Source organism: Dermacentor variabilis, chromosome 1 (genome assembly GCF_050947875.1).
Source record: "Dermacentor variabilis isolate Ectoservices chromosome 1, ASM5094787v1, whole genome shotgun sequence".
Taxonomy (NCBI): Eukaryota; Metazoa; Arthropoda; class Arachnida; order Ixodida; family Ixodidae; genus Dermacentor; species Dermacentor variabilis.
This window is the reverse complement of record NC_134568.1, coordinates 256,545,332-256,567,863: the sequence shown is the minus strand read 5'-3', so window position 1 is coordinate 256,567,863 and position 22,532 is coordinate 256,545,332. Positions and strand designations below refer to the sequence as shown.

The window sequence follows — 22,532 nt, the reverse complement described above, 5'->3', positions numbered from 1 at the left end:
ATTCGCGGGCGCTAGTTGGAATTGGGTGGTGCCAGGACAGGGGTAATTCACAAGGAGAGGCATTTGTCGTGCAGTGGACATAACACAGGCTGATGATGATGATTATACTGGAAGCACGAGGTGCAGAAATACTGCTTAAGCTTGACGCATTTATACGCTTATGCTTATGACGCAATATACGAAGTACAATATTTACCCGATTCTAAAGTGCCCCGGAGTCTAACGCGTACCCAATTTTTGCAGGCTTAAAGTAAGAAAATAAAAGTTTAAAAAATTAACTATGGGATTTTATGTGCCAAAGCCGCAATCTTATTATGAGGCACGCCGCAGTGGGGGACTCCGGAAATTTGGACCACCTGGGGTTCTTTAACATGCACCTAAATCTAAGTACACAGGTGTTTTGACATTTCACCCCCATCGAAATGCGGCTGCCATGGCCGGGATTCGATCCTGCAACCTCATGCTTAGCAGTCTAACACCATAAGAAAATAAAAGTGCATCTGAATTTAACATGCCGCTGTTTTATAAAATAGGAATATAGCATCCCCCCTCATGTTCGCAATCAGAAAAAACGAGACATGCATAATTTACCTAAACATATGGGAATTTTCTTTAAATGAGCTTTCATAATGAAGCAGTATGTTGTCGTCACTATTCGCATGTCATTGGCCACTGATATCAAGCACAAAGAGGCGGTATACTTGAGCGATCACATTAGATACTGCCATTTTCTGCACGAGACTGCATCAGACATGTCAAAGTATGCAGCCAACAGTGTTCCTGGAATTGTGCTCAGATAGCTGCTTGGCATAGTGCCAGAAATGCTGGCAGCAGATAATGCTGATCACACGAAAGTCACACGAAATCTCAAAGAAGTGATAGTATCATCGAAAGTTACTTACCAACAATACTGCTCTAGATTGTAGTTGAGCACAAAATAAACCAACAGCAATGTTTGCAAAAATATGCACCGTCACCATTTTGTGATGATGCCGCATGTGAAAGTTAGCTGTTGCTAATGCCCTGAACATAATTTTGGTTTTGAATCCTATTGTAATGTGCAGGAAATTTCAAGACCCATTTTCTCAGAAGAAAGGTGCATGTTAGATTTTAGTGAATAAAATAGCATTCCGCAGAAAGTGTCACAGATCGAAAACAACTGCACTGAGAAATGAGCGCACTTTCATGACGATACTACTCGCACAGTTTCTGCAATGATGCCTGCTAAGAATGAAATGGAGTATAGTGGTAGAGGTACCCATTACTGCAGACCTGTTTGCAAACTTCCTTTTCAGGTACACTTCATTGGCTTCAACTGTTTCACAGCATTTGCTCACCACAACATACTAAGTTGGCCTTGCAGGTAAGAGCTAACTTTGGCTACAGGAGGCTGCGAGTTTGAGAACCAATGCATCCGTTTCACCAAGGTAATGATGGGTCCAAGCATTCAGAAGCTTGGTGCTCAGCTTTCTTCAAGGGTTTTGGGAAGAAGCTTGCATCGTCAAACCTCTTTCAAATTCTTCAAGAGGCACATGAAAAGAAGGGGTTGGGTGCTACCTGCTTCCGCCGTGGTGATTTTCCAGGCAGAATTTAGGGTTCCCATGGAGTTTAGGATGCCAATTAAATGCTTGAGCATGAATCCCTGTCCACCAACAAGGCCTGTCCAAGAAACTGCTAAGGCACATTTTGGACCGTATAGTGTATGCAGACATGCCAGTGACATGACTTGCAATGTTCTTCTTGATTTGATGCCCTGCTGTCTCGGCATAAGATTTTGCGCACTATACTCCTAGAAGTGCACTTCATGCAGTTGCGCAGGTGCTTTTCCATTGTTCTTTGTGCGACAGCTTTCCTTCCTTATTTTGCTATGGCATATGAAGAAGCCATAGGCCAGTACTCCTGCCTGTTGGAGATGCATGCCTTTGCCAGTCCTAAGCTCCCTGGTTAAGAATGTTCTTTTTTCTAATCTATTTCACAATATTATGTGTAATGCATGCTGTCATGTGAAGCTTTCCCTCACTTGCACAGCCTTTCCTTCTTAACTTCCTAGCACTTCTTTTTATTTTCACTGCATCAATATTGCTTCTCTGAACAATCGCTTTCTTAATAATACATGCTAGGTACACTACATTAAAGCTCATGAGCTAGCTCCGTGTGCCAGGTTATAGTAAAATTCTACCAGAGAGAAAATGAGAGAAGGGGAACCGAGGAGCTCGATTTTGTTAATCATGACCATATAAAGCCAACAGGCACTGCTGGCTTTATATGGTCACAATTACCAGAGAGAAAGTGATTCAACTGATCTTCCACTGACAGAAAGGCGTAATACATTTATCACTCAATCATCATTGCATTACGTGTATAAAGCTGCCATAGTGTACCTGGTACACCGATCACTGCACTGTATATCAGCAAAAATGTAAAACACGCAAAAAAATTACAAGAGTGAAGTACTTACACTGGAAACTGTTCGTCCCATTTGGGATTGCAGGTGCTTTTGCTGTACTCTGTTTTAACAGGAACTCCACCGTCAACACTGAGCTCAACATAAGGGTCTGGTTTGAACAGTATTCCAGATGAATTCAACTTTGCTGAAACAACTGCAGAGTGCACAATAAAAGAAAGTGTCAGCAGGCTATTGAACAAACTGACAAGGAAACTAAAGACTTGCCTGTCACATTAAGTTCAAAAAGAGAGCCACTTGAAGAGCCTTCTGACATTTTCTAATTTCCACCTACGACTGAAAAAGAAAAAAATGAAATGAAGCAGGCAAAAGCAGATTTCGCTGCTTCTGGATAACACACACCCATATCTGTACAAAATATGCATTCGTTTTAGATGTGGCCAATAGAAATATCAACCACACATTTCACTCAGTGCTCACAACGTAGTGGTGTTGCTGACCTCGTGTGTGTCATATGCCATACAAATTCACCTTCCATACAGATTGCTTCAAAATTTGCTTCTTCCCCTATTATCTGTAGGAGAATGACATAACCTACTCCGTATGGAATGGAATCAAAAAGCTTACACTGTATGCTTCTGAAACTGACATGTAGACCCTTTTTCATAATTTGCAAGTGTGCCTCTCTGTATAAGCAAAATACTCATCAAGATTGTTTTTTGTCCTTGTGATTGATTTACAGAACTACTTTGGTATATCTTTAAAAAAATTGTTACCTTACTCTAAAAAAATTGAAGCGCTTAGTATGTTGAGTACTTTCTTTTAATACTACTAGCATTTGCTTTGCTTAGCCATACTTATGCCTTTTTTATTTTCTGTTGACAGTATTGTAATCTGCTCAAATTGTCATTTTTGCACTGTACAAGTTTCTATTTTTCTTATTAGTAGAAAGTTGATTGCCCATTGTGTGCATTCTATGATCCCCTTGATATCGACAGTGCACTCAAATAAATAAAGCACTGCAGTCTATCAACCAATAAATTTTACAGGGAACACTAGTGGGTAAAAGCGAAGGTGCTCTATGAAGTGACTAGTAGAGCCATCAACAGATGATGGCATAGCTGTGACAACAACAAAGTTTATTGCAGGAGACTGTGGATGCCTCTACTATGTTACTCCCTCCAAGAAAATTCTGAATGCTTTTGCTAGACGATGGTAAGTGCAAATGACAACAAATCAGACTGATGCAATTAATTGTGGAACAAACTTGGGTTGTACTGAAACCAACATGAGAAGAAAATTTAATATTGGAATTCAAAAATTCAGTACCATTCACTAAATTGTGTGGCTGGTATGTGCGATGGTTGTAGGTGCCTCATAGTGGCACTGCCTCAGACACATTCACCACTACTGAAAGTTAATAAAGAACGCAAAAGAAGGGACATAGATTTAACTTCAACTACAAACAGTGAAGCTATATCAAAAGAAAATGTGAAGTGTTCATGTGACAGATTGCTGAAAAAAAAATTTTTTTTAACAGATGCACTTTATGTGAATAAATAACCACTGGGGAAAAAAAGTAGGCTGTCACTCTAATAATGATAATGTTAATAGCACATTTTTTTCTCTTTCGATAAACAATAAAAAAGTATGCCAAGCTTTAATGCGAAAATCAAAAATGCTGAATCAAAAGTACAGAGGCATCCCTCACCCCCTATCTTTACAGGATGATAGTTGCAGTACAGAAACAGTTTAGCCTTGTGCAAACCATAGCATGGCAAGCACAAACATACTAAGAAATAAATGGACTGAGGAAGATCATCTTGAACATTACACACGTACAAGTTACACGTGACTGTTTTATGCAAGTTCACTGCAACATTCCCTTCTGCAATGCAGGTCTAGTATTAAAGTGGGAGAGCCAGTCAGGGCTACTTACAGAAGTGAATTGCAGACTGGTGCACACATTAAATTGAAGTATTACACAACAAAAGAAATCAGGCCCTGCAGACGCACCACTTTTCTCGGAAAATGCTTAAAGTTTTCTTGCTTTTATTTTTAACAAGCATGCATATCGCGAATTTGCACTTGTGTGTTACCTTTGCCTTGCGTTTCATGTGTTGTGGACACTGCAGTTTCATAACTAATTTTTCCCTTGGAAAATATAGCACACCAGTCAAAGGAACACGAACTATCATGTCTAGTATAGACACCTGTCTTGGAGTGTGAGGAAGAGTGCTTGCAACATTTAATTCTGTTTTCGCCTTTTGAAGTTGACACAAGTCTGCATATGAAGCCACAATATATGTACATGTAGTTCACCCCTTGTCAATGTCTGAAATGCTAGGAGAACTCATGCACTACACAGAGTACAATACTATCTACAGTGTCACCTACTTCCTGAGCTTAGCATGGTCAAACGGAAGGTGGTAACTTCAAAAACATTACTTGCCTAAAATTGGTCAGTAAAGCAGGAGTGTTGGCAAAAGGAGTTGTAGAGCACAGCTGTAGTTCATACTGGCCAGCGAACTAGAAGAGGGACAAAAAGTGCATGAAGCAAAATAGTAATGACAGAAAATATGTACACATAGTATATATCATAAGGAAAATTGAGCATTCTTAGAGAGGCCTCTAAGAATGCTCAACAGGCTGCAGAAAAGAGCATATGAATACCACAATATTTCACATCTTACGCAGTATAACATGAAAGGCAATACCTCTCAACTGAAGAGGTTCATGGTGTTAAAGAAAACCTTGGGGTGAAACCTATCAGAGCTTTTCACGAGTATGTGAAAAATCAAACATTTATCCCAGTACAACCTCTTTTTCTTTACACCTGTATAGCCAGTAATATTTAAAAAAAACACTAAACATAGAGTTATGTCATGAGCAGTACATCAGCAAAATAGTTAATTCTATTACTGAGTTGGGCATTGACCAATCTTTCCTTGCTACAGTAAACTCCTAAGTGTACCGCACAAATTCCTCCAATACTGTTTCTTTTTCAATTTGCCTTAAAATTCTTTCTATGGATACACACACAAGCATGTCAAAATTGCAGAACCTTATAATTAGAATTGAGATGCTTGTACAATAAATTATTATGTGAACCATGAAAAGTACCAGTGCTTCCCATTTTCACAGCCAAAGTCTTGGTTGGCGTGAAAAATGTCCTAAATAGAGAAATCATGTACGAGCATATCACCAGTATATGCTGCACTATCTTTCGAATTGCTTCCATAGGTATAGCAAGCTTTGTACTTAACATTTATATTTATGATAGCGTCTGCATCACACCACTAGTAAAGTTTATAATTTATGCAGATGACACGAACTTATTTATATCAAGAGATAGCACTGACAAGTTAATAGATTCAGTCAATCGCACATTAGGTAAGTTAGCCCTATGGACACAGAAAAATGCACTTGAACTAAACATTACTACAGCGAAAGTTGTTTTTAGAGCTAAGAATAAGTTAATTTAACCAGACACGTATGTCTAAGGTCTGTTCCTTTAGAAGTTGTATAGTCTTTTAAAACATTAGGTGTTATTTTCAACGAAAAGGTGAGCTGGGATGAGCATGCTAATCATCCCATAACAAAACTGTCACAAGTCATTGATATCGTCTATCGTAATATTTTATCGAGCAATGTGAAAATTACAATATATCGAGCTCTGTTCCATTCGCGCCTAAATTACGGCATCTTAAGCTGGGGCTTGACAACACAGGAAAACTTGCGAAAACTATACGTATTACAAAAAAGCTTTTTACGAACAGGTGAACATGTTTCATCGCTACATCACACCAGTCAATTTTTCTTTAAATATAAAGTCATCCCAATAATAAATCTGCCTGACTACACACTATGTTGAGCATGAAAACAAGAAATTTCGTGAAATACATGTTTTCTGCAAACAGTGGCTAACCTACAAAAATGAGCATAAGCATATGAAACCCACAACCGAGATTCATAGAAACTTAGCACATACCAAACCACATACAGTCTGCACACTTTAGAAAATAGATTACCTTGCTTACTTAATAATTTATTCCAAGTGAAGTCCCAACTATTCCAGAGGTATCAATTCAAGAACTATTTTCACACTTTCTCAAACCAAGGTCCACCCTAAGTGAAGGTTGCTGTGTAAAAAAAAAAAAAAGTCAAGAGAAAAAACAGTGTTCACACTGCCAACCTTCTGTCTCCTCTCATGTTTTTTTTCCCCTGAGTGCAATATTATATACTGTATACATTAGCATTGTGTATTTTCATTTGTGAGCACAAATTGTTTATAACTATACTGTATAATTGCTTCCATTGATTTAAACACTTAACAGTTGTATTGTGACTGCTGGTATACCGTAAGTGGGGCTCTGTCAAGCTACCTTGAGGCAGCTTTTACTCCAGGCTCCCGCCATCATGTACACTTTGATCGTAAAATAAAACAATCCAATCCAAAATAAGCCTTACATGACTCTAGGGCATACAAAAAACAAAACATCCTGTATTCATGAAATTGTTTTATGGACACAAACTGAGCTGGCAAACAGACGTTCATTAGATATAGACAGATCAGTCAAAGTAACACATAACTGACAAATTAATTTTTTTAGAAGAATGCAGCACTACATGTTCTGCTGAACACTTCATTTACCAAGGAAAGCAATATCAATTTTTTTATACAAAATGGTGTGAGAATCCAGGTGATGGTGTATAAAAATTATGTGGCTCAACCATACTGCTTCACTGATGCAAAACTGCAGCTGAAGCACCATATTAAAGTGAGTGGCAAGGCATGCCACACCTATAATGTGATGCCAAACATGAGTAGGTCTCCTACTATATAGCATAAGCAGCAGCTGTGCGAGTGTATTAAAAAAAAATGATGGGGTTTTACGTGCCAAAACCACGATCTTATAATAAGGCACGCCATATTGGGGGACTCCAGAAAGTTGGACCACCTGGGGTTCTTTAATATTCACCTAAATCTACGTACACAGGTGTCATCGCATTTCATCCCCACCAAAATGCGGCCGCAGTGGCCGGGATTCGATCCCGCAACCTCATGCTTAGCAGCCAAACACCATAGCCACTGAGCAACCACGGCAGGTTGCATGTGTGTGTGTGTGTGTGTGTGTGTGTGTGTGTGTGTGTGTGTGTGTGTGTGTGTGTGTGTGTGTGTGTGTGTGTGTGTGTGTGTGTGTGTGTGTGTGTGTGTGTGTGTGTGTGTGTGTGTGTGTGTGTGTGCATATACATATAAAATTGCTGTTTCACACACTTCGCATTTAAATGTAGATCCTTTTCATGGCATACACCACTTTCACCATCAGATAAACTGCATTAAGCATTTTAAACTGATAACAAAACTAAAATTTCACAGGCACCGAAAATAGAGCGTGTGGTAAACGTTTTGTGAAGCACAGCACAATTCTACAGAATAATGCTTACCGTGTTAGCACCTCGCCATCACTATACTAGTATTTCAGTAGAGAAATGAGAATATTACTTCACAGCTTTAACTCTATATGAGCATGCTGTCTCTTCTTCAGAGAGAAAAAAAGAGCTTTCTAGATCATGCACTGCTCTCGCATTTCATTGCCTTGCGACAACCGTAAGCCTTTATCATTAAAAACTAAAAAAAAAAGAGAAAATAAAAAAACACTTAGGTTTCACATTGAGAAAACCTTGGAGAACTCCAATTTACCATGAAAAACAGCGCACATAGTATGAAAGAGGAAACCGTTATGTGAATAACGGTTTCCTTTTCACGAATCGCACAGGTTAATAAAATTTTACACAGTACAGAAATCGGAGACTACTCAAATCGACTAAATTGCATATCCAGAGTTCACAAGTGGTTCTGATGCTGACGCACAGCGATCACTATGTAGCGCGAAATCCCATGTAAATACGTGCTGGTCGCGAACCTTGATCGGTCGGCTAGAGTTACATGAAGGATGTTTGCCAGCAGATAACATACCCGTGCAGGTCAGCTGCTCATCGCTCAGGCGACAGGCGTTGAAACTTGCTTTAAGAATAAATACGTCAACGACGCAGCATCTCGCGCTTCACTAAGTGCAATCACTAGCTGTATATTTACGGACAGTAAAGCACACTGACCGAGCAGTTGAGTCCTTTCTGCCTACGAGACGAAAACTCGAGAACTGCGAGCAGAATATTCCGACATCATTTAGGCCTAATCTGGCCGTGATCCGAGGAGCTACAGAAAGTGACGAGTGCCAACACGCAAGTGGAGCTACAGGCGCGCAAACATCACCGCGGTTCCCCTAATTGGAAGGCTGGATGTTAGCTGACTCGCTGTTATGGTCCAAGGCGGAAACACAACGGTGCTATGCGGCCTCCCCGAAGCGCCTCTTCCCCTTCCTCCCAACAGGCACGGACAATAAATCGGGAACAGTTCTGCTACGCGACAGTGACGATTGGCCTCACCGCATATTTGCGTGAGATGAACATGGTCCCAAACCCGAACGAGACGCAACCCGTAACTCATTTCACACCCATTCCGGCAAAGAAAAAAAAAACCAGAAAGCAAATATATTGCTAAAGTGTAACCTTGGATTCCGCAGAATGAGAAGCCACAGCAAAACACCGATCAGAAGCGAAAGCCGCAACATGACCGTTATCTTACCTTGCATTATCGGGAAATTCGAAAACATGAGCCTAAACAGAGTGATCGAGCTCCGAACCATTTAAATTCTGAACAAATGGTCACATCATCGCAACTCCCTTCGTAAGACGATAAGAACCCACCATTTGTTATCACGTGATTATTCTCGACTTCCTGCGCTTCCTGTTCTGGGAAAACATCTCGCGAAATCTCGTTATGTGCGTTGGTTGCAAACAGTTGCAAAGCAATATATGGCAATATTTTGCTTTCTTGCGTTAGTCAGCGTTGCTAGAGTGAAAATGGTTAAAATTGCAAGTGCTCTTGACAGCGCTAAGCTTTTTCCTGTGGGCGAGCAGCGATTATGAAAGGCAGATAAAACGGGTGGTTCGCTTTTGCAAATCCATGAGAGATATACCTTAGAGACCTCCCCCCCCCCCTTTTTTTTTTTTGATAACGAGAGAATTGCGTTATACGAAGGTTCACTTCTAGAAAATAATTCTCTTGCGTGCCACCATGGCGTAAACTTGAACTCATAAACGAGACGTGTCCTCAAACTGGCAGAAGTTGCAACATCTCTAAATATATTCAGCAGATGCCGCGCAATAAAGTTGAGCGCATCCACAAAATGTTGGTACATGTAACGCTTGCCAACAGGCAAATAAATTTGTGTTGATGGCCGCAAAGGTTAACGGCAGTCGTTTAGATGCGCGATCGTCTGCTACCATTCTCTACCTGTGCGAAGCCATGGATTCTAGAGACCATATAGCCAGTATAGTAACTCTATGCATATAGCCAAACGGCCGTTATGCGGCGCGTAAGGGCAATGACGTCATTATAAAAATTGGTCATTGACAGCCAAGCCACGTGCAAGTCAGCGGCTGCTTGACGTATTTTGCATGCTCTTGGGAAGCTGCTACTGTGTTGTATCAGCAGTGATAGCAGTGCTAAGGCCTTATATTAGACATGGATCCTGTCGAGTTGTTGTCAAGTTCACGCGTGAAAAATTTGGTTGTTGATTCAGGAGGCTTTATAAAAAATGCAGCACTGCAGGTAAGGACCGATTTCATTTTTGTTTGCGATTGTAGCTAGAGACAGTTTTCTATTCCTCAAAGTCTGATCACCGGATCCTGATTGTAATTTGCTTTCCAGGAAATCGGTGAAAATATATATACAGTGGCCGAAGTTGTAAGTGAAATAAAAGACAAAGCGACGAAACAGAGACTCCAAGTTCTTCCATATAAGTTGAACTACAGAGTTCCATCGCCAGAAGCAGTGAAGATCAGTGAGTTAGCAGACGGCACTTCAAATCTATAATTCAGTGGCTCAGCCTGCTCATGATTATACTTTGTTTACTGCAGTGACGGATTTTTCTAAACTCACTGGAGACTACCCAAGTTTGTCAGCAGTTGACATCAAGGTACTTGCTCTCACGTATATGCTGGAGAAGGAGCACGTGGGTACATCCCATCTTTCCAAGAAACCTAAGAGTATTGAGGTAATACTCGTTCCACAAGACGATTTGCACAGTTTGACCCTTTCCGCTCTTAATATATGCTATTTTTTTCTCTCTGCTTTCGCGCAGGTACAGACAACTGCAGCCCCAAGAGATGTAGTTTCTTCGCCGGGTTTCTTTGGCTCCCAAGCGATTGTAAGTATTGTGAAAGTTCTGTATTGGTGTAAGGAAAATTGTTTACTGTTACTGATAAGAATTTTATTTATTAAAAAATATGCAGTGCAATTTGCTTCAATGTAAGCCCCATAGTGTTACAGCCCATAGATAAGACCCATATGCAGGGTATCCCAGCTAACTTTAGCCGGAGTCTAAAAATATGTGAACTATTTTTTAAATTCCGCCCAATTAGATAATTAGTCTTAATTAATTAACCAACTTCTCAAATATTATGTTTAGATGAACAATACTAATGAGAAAATTGTAGAGCGACATGAAAAACTCCCGATACAGCTTTCTGTTCAATACATGCTACAATGAAGTGTTTTTCCGAGCGTGAAAGAACCCGCAAATTCACGCAAAACTGCCGCGCGACTGGCCGCTCGAGGCACTTCGCGTGTATTCGCGGGCTTCTTTCATGCCCGGAAAAACACTTCTCTATAGCATGTATTGAACAACAGAAAGCTGTATCGGAAGTTTCTCATGTCGCTCTACAGTTTTCTCATTGACTCTTTTTATCGAATTAGGCGGAATGAAAAAAAATAATTCGAGTATAACCAAGCGACGGCAAACAACATTACCTTGGTTCTGTCCAGCGGCGTGGCATTCGCATATTTTTAAACTCTCATTAAAGTTAGCTGGGACACTCTGTATATGATTCGACGTCCTGCTGGATATGGCGTCTCGTCGAGCAAGACGTGATTGATCGTTATTTACTCCCAAAAACCACACCTTCACGTGGCAGAATGCTCCAGTTAAATTTTGACCAGCTCGTATCCTTTAATGTTAACATCAATGCATGGGTGTGAACATCAATCCTTGAGTCGCTTGCATTGTTTACTACCTATTTGTGCACTGCAGGTGGCTTGTATGATGCATTAGTGACTCTTGTGAAGTCATCTCTGCTACTAGACAGAGTGGTTTCTCTGAAAAGAAGGCTCCCGGAAATTTCATTTGAATATTCAGCTGCTTTTGCGGCATATATCATCATGATACTTTGCAGACAGAATCACTACTGCATCAACTATGCAGCACACTTCTATATTTGCAATGGCTAAACTTGGCAAGGGACTCTTTAATAATTGGGTATCATGCGACCTGTATGTTGTGAAAGTGTAAGCTATGGCTGTATCATAGCTAAGTAAATAATATCCAGGTAGGTGCAGAAAAGTCTGAGCCTATGGAGCTTGCTGGCTCTCTCGATGGCTGCAACAAGGAAGACTGCAGTGAGGATGAAGCAGATTCAACAGAAGAAGACTCAAGCGATGGCGAGTGGATTACCCCAAGCAATATTGCAGAGATAAAGAAAGAAATGGGCTCACTAACTTTGGAAGAGGTGCCCATACCAGTTGCATGTATATCAACAGATTTTGCTGTTCAGGTATGTCACCTAATATTGTTGGCATGCTTACAAGTTGTGGCTGTTCTTTGGTATGCTTTTAGAAGCCTTCATATTGTATTTCTGCTAAGTTCATCATTTAGATGAAGTATATGCCTTTGCAGTGGTGGAAATCGTCTAGAGCTATTTTTGATATATTTTATGTGTTGCATCACATGATGTCTTCATGTCTATTTCACACTGTGCAGACACTACCCGCCGCAGTAGCTTAGCGGCTATTGTGTTGCGCTGCTAAGCACGAGGTCGCAGAATCAAATCTCGGCTGTTGCGGCCGCATTTCGATGGTGGCCAAATGCAAAAACACCCTTGTCTCATGCGTTGTGGACACGTTAAAGATCCTCTTCTGGTCAAAATTAATCTGGAGTCCCACACTGCAGCATGCTTCATAATCAAATCGTCGTTTTGGCACTTATACCTAAATATTTCAGAATGGCATTGTAATCCTGACTAAAGTTTGTTCCATGCCATGACCATTTTTGCATTTTAAATGTTGAATGTTAAGCATAAAGTGCCTGGTTGTGCACATTTTATAAAGTCTGGTGACTTAACTCCGATAACAGAAGTTTAGCTGCTGTGTGTGTGAAATGAAAACATTTGCATTGTTATAGTGATTATTATCAAGGACAGCAGCATTGTTTCTTATTTCAGCACACTGCTGTGATTGCACTGTTTGTGGTATCACATATGAATAAGTATGTGGCACATACTATTTAATGAGCTAATTAACTGAAAGTTGCTCATAATTCCCACAAGTTCATGTCAGTGATGGTATTACGTTTGCTGCTTATTTTAGTTTCAAAATGCCATTCATGTTGGTGCTGAAAATGTGAGGAAATCTTGTGTTTTCCTGAACAAAAGTGAAACTCTGCACATGGGTAATTAAGAAACTCGCATATCTAGGAAACATTAGCTTGTTAAGCAATCTGTTGCTTCTTGGTTATGGTGCTCAAGTGCAACCCATCTTCGTAATGAAGCTGTGACACACTCAGCTTGCAGGTTTCACTTGCTTTTATCTTGTCAGCCAGTGACAAGAACAGCAGTGATTGCCTATGGCACAACTGCTTCCATTGAGTGGTTTGGTTGACGTGCACTTCACACTGTCCCCGCATGTTTCAAGGTAATGAACACCCGAGTGTATTGTGATACTTCTGTTGTCAAAGCAAGGTATACACAAGCATCTTTTGTACTTTGTAGTCAAGAAGGCATGTGTTTTAGTCCTCATTAAATTCAGAAATAGCATCATGTGCCTTTGCCTCACTATTGGTAAATTTCTCTGTAATTATTTGTTTTATGCATTACTATCTTCCTTATAGGAGTGTCGTCGTCTTTCTGTATTATATGGAAGTCCAAAAGCTCTTAGCCCTAGAAATAATACTACTGGCAATATTCAAAATTCCCTAAATAGTGCAGCTTTTTGTTCCTCTTAGTGGTACAGGATTTGCATCACAAGGAGTGGACACAAGGCTAAAAGTTGCTTGTTGCAACTTGAAAGCCACGCTGTGACCAGTGGTCACATGAAAGCTGTACACAAGTTTGCACAGACATGAATAGTTCACATGGATACCAATGCAGTCACTGCAGGCATGATACATAGTACATTGTGCAGTGAAATTACATCTGATACAGTGTCGCCATTTCTGACAATACTAGAGACATTTGATGGGAACCCAAAAAATCTGGCTGCAATACATTTGCACAGCAATGAACATATAGGTATTAATTTGAAATGCAAAAGTTAACACTTATAATCAATTTTTATGTGCAAATGTAAACACATACTACTACATATAAGCACATTTTACATGATTGAATTGCACATCCTTTTGAGATGGTTGCTATTACTACCTATTCTTGAACAGATGATGGTATTAGTTCACTGTAATATTTGTTTTACATGACAGTTTTGGTTTCAGTATCTGGGAGGTAGATGCACCATGACATCATGATAAATTGGCTTGCTGTGGCTTCCACATGCGAGTGCAGCCTGGAGAAACTTGTGCAGCACTCCAATTTATTTAAGAGCAGTATCACCGTGACTTGCGTTGTTGCCACTCAATGGCAGCATATTTTACTGTGTCACGACGTCACAGTAATGTTGATGACACGAGGTCCGACTTTTCAAGACCTACTTTAGTGTCAAATTAAAACAGCTTATGGGTGCTTCCCTACCTTCATACTTGCCTAAATGTCATCTTTTCATGCATGAGAAGTGTATGGCAGAGTTTTCTTCAGTTTCAGAAATATGTGTTGGTGCTGCTTTAATTTGGCTGTATGTATGTGCCAGGGGGCAGGAAATTGCTGTAGTATGAGGACTGGCCATCCATGAAGTTTGCAAGCGGCAGAATGAGCAACAACCCACAATAAAGGTTGATGACTACTGACCAGAAGAAAATTGCGTTTTGTTAATTGTGGACTCCAAAATTTTATAAATATGTCTTTATTAAGCTATATGTGCTGGGGTGCGAGTAGCGGTCAGAATTTTGGTACAGAAAATTTCTTTTATGCACGTCTCTGTGCTTATGCATGCATGTACGTGTTTCAACAAGTGGACTTGTCTTCTCCAAGGCCTTGAAGCCGACTAGCCTTGAAGAAGACAAGTCCACTTGTCGAAAAGTTGGCTCCTGCTTTCTCCTTGTTCTCGTTTTGCTCATCGACTTAAATTTACATTTTCTGCCCTCCCCGTGTTTTCCATTTACGTGTTGTATGTTTGAAAAACTATGCATTGATGTGAGCCAATATTAAATTCAAAGCTTCTGGGGAATGAATACAATGTGGTGCTATTCAATTTGGTCACTGAATGGAATGGCTGTAATTGGAAATAGTGAATATTTTTCCCAATTGTGAACATAATTTTCCATACTATAGTTCTGGAATAGTTCAGATGGGATTGCTTAAAAATTAAATTTTAAAGCAGGAGCATTTCCGCATTGCAACAAGGGTGTATTATAGCATACACGCATTGCATAGCATACAGCCATCCTGGTTCTGGAAATTAAAAAGCTTTTTAGAAGAGAAAGAAACTGCTATCATCTGACTGAGGAATGCCATCAAAGCTGTAAATTTAACTTGTCATTGTCTTTCCACAAAGCTCCCCAAGCGAATTGTCCAACTAGGGTAGTCATCCAGAGTTGTTTCTCTGTCCATGGTATAGAGTTGTGGCTAACTATGCGTGTTGCCTCTGTGTTTGTTTCTCTTTTGCTACTTCTAGACCAGAAAGGAAAAAAAAAAGGGAACTTTTATGGGTGTTGCTGCATTAAGATTTGTTGTGGAGTACAATGATCCATAAGACATGAACTTACATTGTAAACTAGAAAAAGTATGAAAAAAAGCACCTGCAGGCAGTTAGTTGCCTCTGTGTTTGTTTCTCTTTTGCTACTTCTAGACCGGAAAGGAAAAAAAAGGAACTTTTATGGATGTTGCTGCATTAAGATTTGTTGTGGAGTACCATGATCCATAAGACATGAACCTACATTGTAAACTAGAAAAAGTATGAAAAAAAGCACCTGCAGGCCGTTAGATTTGTCGTTCAATTAATGGAATGTCAAATGATAAATTTTCTTCCAGGTGGTATTAAAGAAATCAGACAGAAAATGTAAACAGGAATGGATATTAAAATGTGCAGTACGACAAACCTTTTTTCCCTGCGAAAGCTTGTGCATCTGGTTTAACATTGTAATGCAACCTGTGACTGGTCCTGGAAGGGTAATCTTGTGAACTGGATTGCTTTTAATAGCTACATGTTATATGTTCCAGTCTCACTACATTTTTTTTTCCTCGCTTTATTGAAGTATTTCCATTACCTCGATTGTGATGTTGACTAGTCACCAAATTGCTAAACCTATTTCCAAAAGGGAGTTTGTGTACTCAAGCTCAAATTATAATTCTGTCATTGATTCAGCATATTTAATTCTATCAATGCATTCTATGGTAAGGGCCTGGTGTGTTAATATTTGTTTTCATTCTCTTGTTTTAGTTTCATTTTCAAAATTTTTTCAACTATTAATTTTTAAATTTGAATGCCTAACATCTGCTTCTCAATTCTGTGGCTGGCAAGTATTCTTATCAGCATATTGTAAAAGCACAATCTGGCAGTGTTCAGTTGTAGTGTTTTGTTTAGATGCAGTGATCTTGCTGCAATGTAAATTTAGCATGCTTAGTGTAGTATTAGAAGGTTACTTGAAAACTGTCATTAGTGCTGGTAAACCGAAAAAAAAAATGTTACTTTCATATTTGTATTTGGTTTGATCCTAGCATTCTTTATTTGGGCTTACATAAGAAGACTGCAAGTCTCCATGAATGAACAATCCATTGTTATTTTAGTAGTGCCTGTAAAATTTTACTGGTTCATCTACGAGAGGCCTACATTGAAACAAATACTGTTGTCATTGTGCACTCAAGCTTGTTTCTCAATTTTCTTCTCTGCATTGCATTTTATTAAAGTTTTGCACATGCAAGTGTTGTGATTGAAAGGTATCAATGTCTCTTTCAGAATGTTCTGATTCAAATGGGTCTAAAAGCTGTTTCTGTTGATGGAATGGCAATCAGGCATGCAAGAACATTTGTCTTGCGCTGCCATGCATGCTTCACGTAAGCAAATACATATTTTCATAATACTTATACACTCTGTCACGGGTATTAAGTATTCATACAGCACTCTCTGCTTACATGTGCATGTATGATCTTAATTAGGTCATTATCACGTGTGCTATTTATCACGCTTCAGTGTGACAGCTTAGAACAGGTATAAAGGTGTGGTTTTATATTAATCTTTTTTTATCCTAAACTACCACACCTGCAAACTTCTTTGCAAGAGTGAACAGAAATTTGAAGGAAGTGTTGCTTGAATAGAACTTAGGTTTCCCCCTTAAAATGTTGCATGCATTATGTTTAATTCGGGAAACATTTTGCAGTTAATGCTTTCATTACTTTTGATTAGTACTAGCTTTCATGGCGAGTTGTACAAATGTAGCCTGTAAGCACTCTGTCTATAGTGCATGCAAATGATTTTTCAAGTAGTCACTGACAAAGCAGACTTGTCATCACGCAACCACTGTTCCATCAGTTAGAGAGAGATAGTTCATTAGTTTGCATTTATTATACGACATAAGCTGGGGGGGAGGGGGCACATAACACAAGTGTTACAACTGCACAGTACTGATTGGACACATAGCCTTAGCAGTCTGGGGTCCACTAGAAAACACGCACAAAACATAACAGCAAAACACATGCAAGCCACTGCGCCATGCTATGGTGACGCACTGTTGAAGTATAGACAGTAAAATAAAAAAGCAAATTTACAAAAAATGTTAATATGCAGCAGCATTTACCCCCCCCCCCCCCACACACACACACACATAAATATGAAACATGTTCAACATGGTTCCTGAATATCAAGCATAAGATTTATGCTTAATGTGGTTGGAGTGTCTTACGAGGTTAAACACTCACGTGCATGTAGATGAAGGTGAGCAATGGGTAACTAAAGTAAATAGAAATTAATTTAGTCGCTTTCAGGAGGTAGCCAAAGACTATGAGATAGCAGGTCGTTATTGAAAACAGAAGGTGATAGTTGAAAGGCTATGAAAGGTGATGTGCTAGCAGCTGTGCCATTTCCACAGTACTTTGAATAAATGTGTGAAGGATTGCGAAAATTACAAAAATGTTTTCTTCGTGCTTTCAGTTTGAGAAATGTCAGCATTAAGGAGTTCAGGAGAAAGCTTTTGAGTGGTTTAAAACAAGTGAAAATGCAAAAAAAAAATGGCAGAGAAATACTAAATGAGGTTTATAGGGCAGCAATGGTGCTGATGGCAGCTTTGAGGATGCTGTCCCTAAGGTGGTACCAGTAGCATGATAATGATGATGGCGCTAAGAAATCATGAGTGGATACTTTTTATAGTGGCATGAAGCTCTGAAAGAGCTATAAACCTTTGTGGGGAGAAAAAAACCTGCAGTAGGGGCATTTGAGGTAGCTAAAGTAAATAAACAACGCAAGAAAATGTTACCTTTTTGTTGTAATACATTGGACAGTTGAAATAAATGACAAGTACAATATTGTTGAAATTGATTTATGTAAAGATTGACTGTCACTTATACCACAAGTTTGCTTATGTTATTGTTTTGTTTTAATTTACTCTTTCTTTAGCTGCTGTATGGTTACTTTAAAATATTACTTTCTAGTTGCATCAGTTGAACACAGTTAACACATACTGCGAAATGGTTTCTGCTAAGCCAGACTTTGGTTTCTTTTGGTTTCTCCAAAGCCAAAATAAGAAAAAGTTAATAATTTTCTCAGCTTTGTTTTCAACTCAGTCCTGTATGCAGCTTTCACTACATGCACATTAATGACGTTCTCTCATTGGAATGGGTACGCCTTGGGCGCCATAATCGTAACAGGAACAAGTAACAAATAGATGAATTCCATAGAAGCCATCCATTTAGCTTTTCATGTGAAATCAGCTTTGTATTGATGACATGTGTGCTTTTCTGTTTCAGCATCACAAAAGTTATGACCAAACAGTTTTGTCCTGCTTGTGGCAATAAGACGTTGAAACGTGTCTCAGTGGCTGTAGCAGAGGATGGCTCTACAAAACTGTATATAAACTACAAGAGGCCTATAAATATTCGTGGAACACGGGTAAGATTAGTGTGGTTTTGTTACACGTAACTACTGCCACATATGTTATTAGGTTGCTGTGTATGTATCTTGTAAACTAACAGCAACAAAATTTTTGGCTTAAGTTATTGAGCTGAAAAAAGAAACAAGAATTTTATGCACTGGTTTTGTTGCCTGATGCAGCTTTCGTATTGTAGCAAACTGGGTCACAATCGAATTTAGAATGTAGTGTTACATTTTGCTTCCATAGCCAAGTGCCATGCAATGGTGACAAGTACTGAATCGCCACGTTTTTACAATGAGGCTTTTTCATTGTTTGCCATTGTTCATGCTGGTCCTACATCCTGCATTGTCTGGTGAGGCCAACTGTAAAGCCATGATAATTGTCAGCTGGAGGCACCGTCTGGCTCAGATTCAGACATTGTTGTCCACTGTGCAGCTCAGCTTGTTTGTTCAGTGATAAAGATATAAATGTATTTAGTTATTTACTTTCAAAATCGTTTCTGAAGTGATGGTAATGGGATGGGCTGAATAAAAAAAGAGTAATAGGGTATAATGTGGCAAAATATAATACAGAAGCAGCTTATGCAATAAAAATGACATTTGTTAAAAAAATAAACACAGTCAGCATTATGACAGTTAATGATTGCATCAGTCATGTAGAATAGTCACAGTGAAAAAAAAAAAAAAAATTGGCCAGCACTTAGAACTGTTAACTCTTATGTATGCGATAACATACTTAGCGCGTGCATGTGCCAGGAGCGACCTTGCACACTTATTTACCAAAGTGACGTTCCTATACCTTGTAGCTCGTACGAACTTGCAATTCCGTGCACACTGTGACGTGCCCGCATGTGTTCAGTGCACCTAGCATTTTCTGTTAGATACTTCCAAAGTGGATGGATGAGGTTCGCCTGTCATGCTATACAAGAAATCTGTGACTGATGATGGGATTGAACCTCTGTCTTCCAGCATGCGCATCCTTCTTTCATCTGGCTTGTGTGACGCATGTCATTTTCTCTCACCGACAGCAAGACGCTGTTAGACTGCACTGCCTTTGGGATCGGCCCACATTTTCTGTTAGATACCTCCAAAGTGGGTGCAGTTTGACCATAACGCTGTCATATTAAAATGCCAACAATGACTGATGAGAAAAAGAGCAGTCCATCATTGATATGATATTAGCAACAATGTGGCTCCAGTTGTCAGTAGTATGTCACATCAGTCTATGTATTGATATTTTTCCGTCACAAAGAGAGCATCCTACTTTGTGCAGGTGGTCAGTTTAGGATGACACATGTAGGTACTATTATGACGAGCTCACTGTGCAAGGATGAGTAACAATGTTTTAGACTGCTCACAAGTCTTTGAAATTCTTGAAAGCGCTCAATGAGATCAATAATTCGTTTCTTAGGACTGTTGACAGTCATGGATTTTTTCCTTCTCCTATAATATCTACAATTTTCTTTTTGCAGTAGTCTCTAAACGGCACTTTATAAGAAGAAACACATTATTTTTAGATTTTTTTGCAATTTAAGGTACGACACATTTCGGAAAAACATTTTTGATATTAATCTTTAAATTGTTGTGTGTATGTCTTTGAAAGGGCATTTCCAAAGCTCTTCCAGTGCACTAAACAATAAGGTTCAAAATTATTTTTTTTATTTATGATAAGTTATGCCAATAACCTACAGTTTGATGCGAGATTTCCATTTTAAGTTGGACCGTATATCTGCGCACTTGGGTATCGCTATGAGGAGAGTGGTTTGAGCTGTGTTTTATTTATTATGGACGGTGTAAGTTTTGCTATTGATGATTAAGCTCACACAAAGCAGCACACTCACTGTTGCCAAGATCAGCCCCTCAGTGGGGTGGATGTTAAGAAATGAATAGAATTGACAGAAGAGTATTCTTTCAAAATATGGCTCCTGGTTGAGAAACGCAGTACGCTGCCACCGTGGTCTGATGTGGGAAAAGGCATGCAGCACTTGCATTTCCTAGGGCTAAACAAGGTTGTGATATACTGGATAATTTGTGCTAATTGTACAGCTGTCATGTACAGATAGGCAATCAATACAGATAGATTGTCTGCCTGAAGTAGTTTGAACTTTGAAGTAATGGTGGGCTACAGTAGGCGCTTACTTGGACAGCCTGCCTGTAACTTAGCTGCAGTCTGTAAAGTGTGCATACAGAAATGCAAACTTGTGCTGTGACTTTCCTGAATTTAGTTCCCTACTCTCGAATCCTGCAAGCCGATAGCATATTGTTTTTCAGTAGTAAGCTGGCTGTTCCCTAACTGCAGTCATTCTCTCGTTGCAGTACTCCCTTCCTACACCTAAAGGCGGGAAACATTCAACAGATCCCATTTTGTGCGAGGACCAGCCGATCCCACAGAACCGGTTATCAAAAATGGCCATGGGCCGGGTTGATGTTCTGGATGCAGACTACCTTACAAGAAACTCACCATTCAAGATTAATGATGTGTATTCGCGTTCCGCCCACCTCAGCATGCGAGCTGGCTCTCAAGGATCTCGAAACCCGAACCAAGTGAAACGCAATACAGGAAATCATAAGAAACGAAGGAACTAAACAAACTCAGATTTACCATAAGATTGGCCTGCATTGATGTGAATTAATGTAATCGGGTGTCTCACAGAAGACCTTGGCTTTCTTTTTTTGCACCGAAATAGATGTGGCTGATGATTGTATGAGCTGTTTGTTGTTGTAAATAGCTCATCCTAATGCAGCACTGCCAGCATTCTAGTGTTGCAGTTGGAAGTGAATGTGTGCCACTGCATAAGCGCCGACTACGAAGGGGGCTCTGCCCCCCCCTTCCCCCCTATTAAGTGTCATCACCAGAGTTCTGTTACCCACATCGTTTGAGGTTTCCTTTGAGTTGCCTCTACCTTTTCACTTAAAATTTTATTGTGACTAAAAGTTACTGCATCATTGTTGGCACAGACATTCATGGCTTTTAATTCATACTTTTGCTTTATTTCTGCAAGTCCTAATGATAGGAGGACAAGCACATTAGAAGCACCAACGGTGGCCACCTCACCCATATTTGTTAACTTCATTTTTTTTTATTTACACTGTGAACACCATGCACAGACACAAATATTTAAATATATACTCACGACAAAGTTTATTATAATTTTTAAACAGAAGGAGGTAGCCAACTAGCAAATATTTCTAATCGTATGGATAGCCTATGCCTAGGGAATGAATATGTTGCTGTATGTTCACCTCGCTTCAAATTGCTTTGCGTGCTTCTTTGACCCTGAAAAAAAAAAAACTGCAGACTTCATTGACCCCTTCGGCAGGTCTTTTATCAATAGCATGTGAAATGCACATGAATGATATATGTCTCCGTATTGCTTCTCTTTCCAGTAAACAATGCTGACGACTCCTGAAAAAAAAAAATAATTTACAACATTTATTAAGATCGAAAACATCGGCACTTGCATGCAGAGGTCATAAATACATATAATTCACTCGGTAACTGAAATTAGGCCAAGCCGGATTCACTTGAAATAAGAATCAATAGCAGTCTTGCATAACAGTGCTTATACTCGGACTTGCAGTAAAAAAAAGAAAAAGAAAGAGAGGCTGCAGTTTCACCAGAAAGGTGAAACAGTATTAGTGGAAGCGAAGTATAAGAGAATTGCACGCAGGAAGATTCTTACTATATAAATCCATTTAAGGGCCGCACCCGTGTAAGAGCCACACCCATGTAAGAGGTGCATCCCCAACTTGACAGCCAATATTAAAGGGCCCCTCAAACGGTTTGGACAAATCTTTTTGACGCGTAGGGTCAGT

At 39.5% G+C, this 22,532-nt stretch overlaps 2 protein-coding genes across 5 annotated transcripts in view; one reads left to right on the top strand and one right to left on the bottom strand.

Moving 5' to 3' along the window:
- Window positions 1–9,181, bottom strand: part of Su(dx) (WW domain containing E3 ubiquitin protein ligase suppressor of deltex) — an 80,955-nt gene extending 71,774 nt beyond the window's left edge. For 2 of the 4 annotated variants that reach the window (XM_075673495.1, XM_075673498.1), the window contains exons 1-4: window positions 9,054–9,181; window positions 4,857–4,933; window positions 2,672–2,740; window positions 2,459–2,600 (exon numbers count right to left, since the gene is read on the bottom strand). In XM_075673495.1, the coding sequence (XP_075529610.1) occupies window positions 2,459–2,600; window positions 2,672–2,720 (191 nt within the window). In that variant the 5' untranslated portion in view covers window positions 2,721–2,740; window positions 4,857–4,933; window positions 9,054–9,181. Of the gene's footprint in view, window positions 1–2,458; window positions 2,601–2,671; window positions 2,741–4,856; window positions 4,934–8,384; window positions 8,517–8,854; window positions 8,876–9,053 lie in introns of those variants that run through there. The other 2 variants (XM_075673497.1, XM_075673496.1) reach the window with 2 other exon arrangements.
- A 714-nt stretch (window positions 9,182–9,895) lies between these two features.
- On the top strand, window positions 9,896–21,421 carry LOC142562071 (RNA-binding protein NOB1). Its single transcript, XM_075673494.1, has 8 exons — window positions 9,896–10,082; window positions 10,182–10,314; window positions 10,391–10,527; window positions 10,615–10,680; window positions 11,858–12,082; window positions 16,590–16,687; window positions 18,593–18,734; window positions 21,033–21,421. The coding sequence occupies exons 1-8, from the start codon at window positions 9,996–9,998 to the stop codon at window positions 21,300–21,302; spliced, it is 1,158 nt and encodes a 385-aa protein (XP_075529609.1). The 5' UTR covers window positions 9,896–9,995; the 3' UTR covers window positions 21,303–21,421.
- The last annotated feature ends 1,111 nt before the right edge of the window (window positions 21,422–22,532 follow it).

Coding starts and splice junctions, on each gene's coding strand:
- LOC142562071 (XM_075673494.1), top strand. CDS start 9,996: ATGGATCCTGTCGAGTTGTTGTCAAGTTCACGCGTGAAAAATTTGGTT. Junction 10,315..10,390: donor GCCAGAAGCAGTGAAGATCA/GTGAGTTAGCAG, acceptor TGTTTACTGCAG/TGACGGATTTTTCTAAACTC. Junction 12,083..16,589: donor CAACAGATTTTGCTGTTCAG/GTATGTCACCTA, acceptor TGTCTCTTTCAG/AATGTTCTGATTCAAATGGG.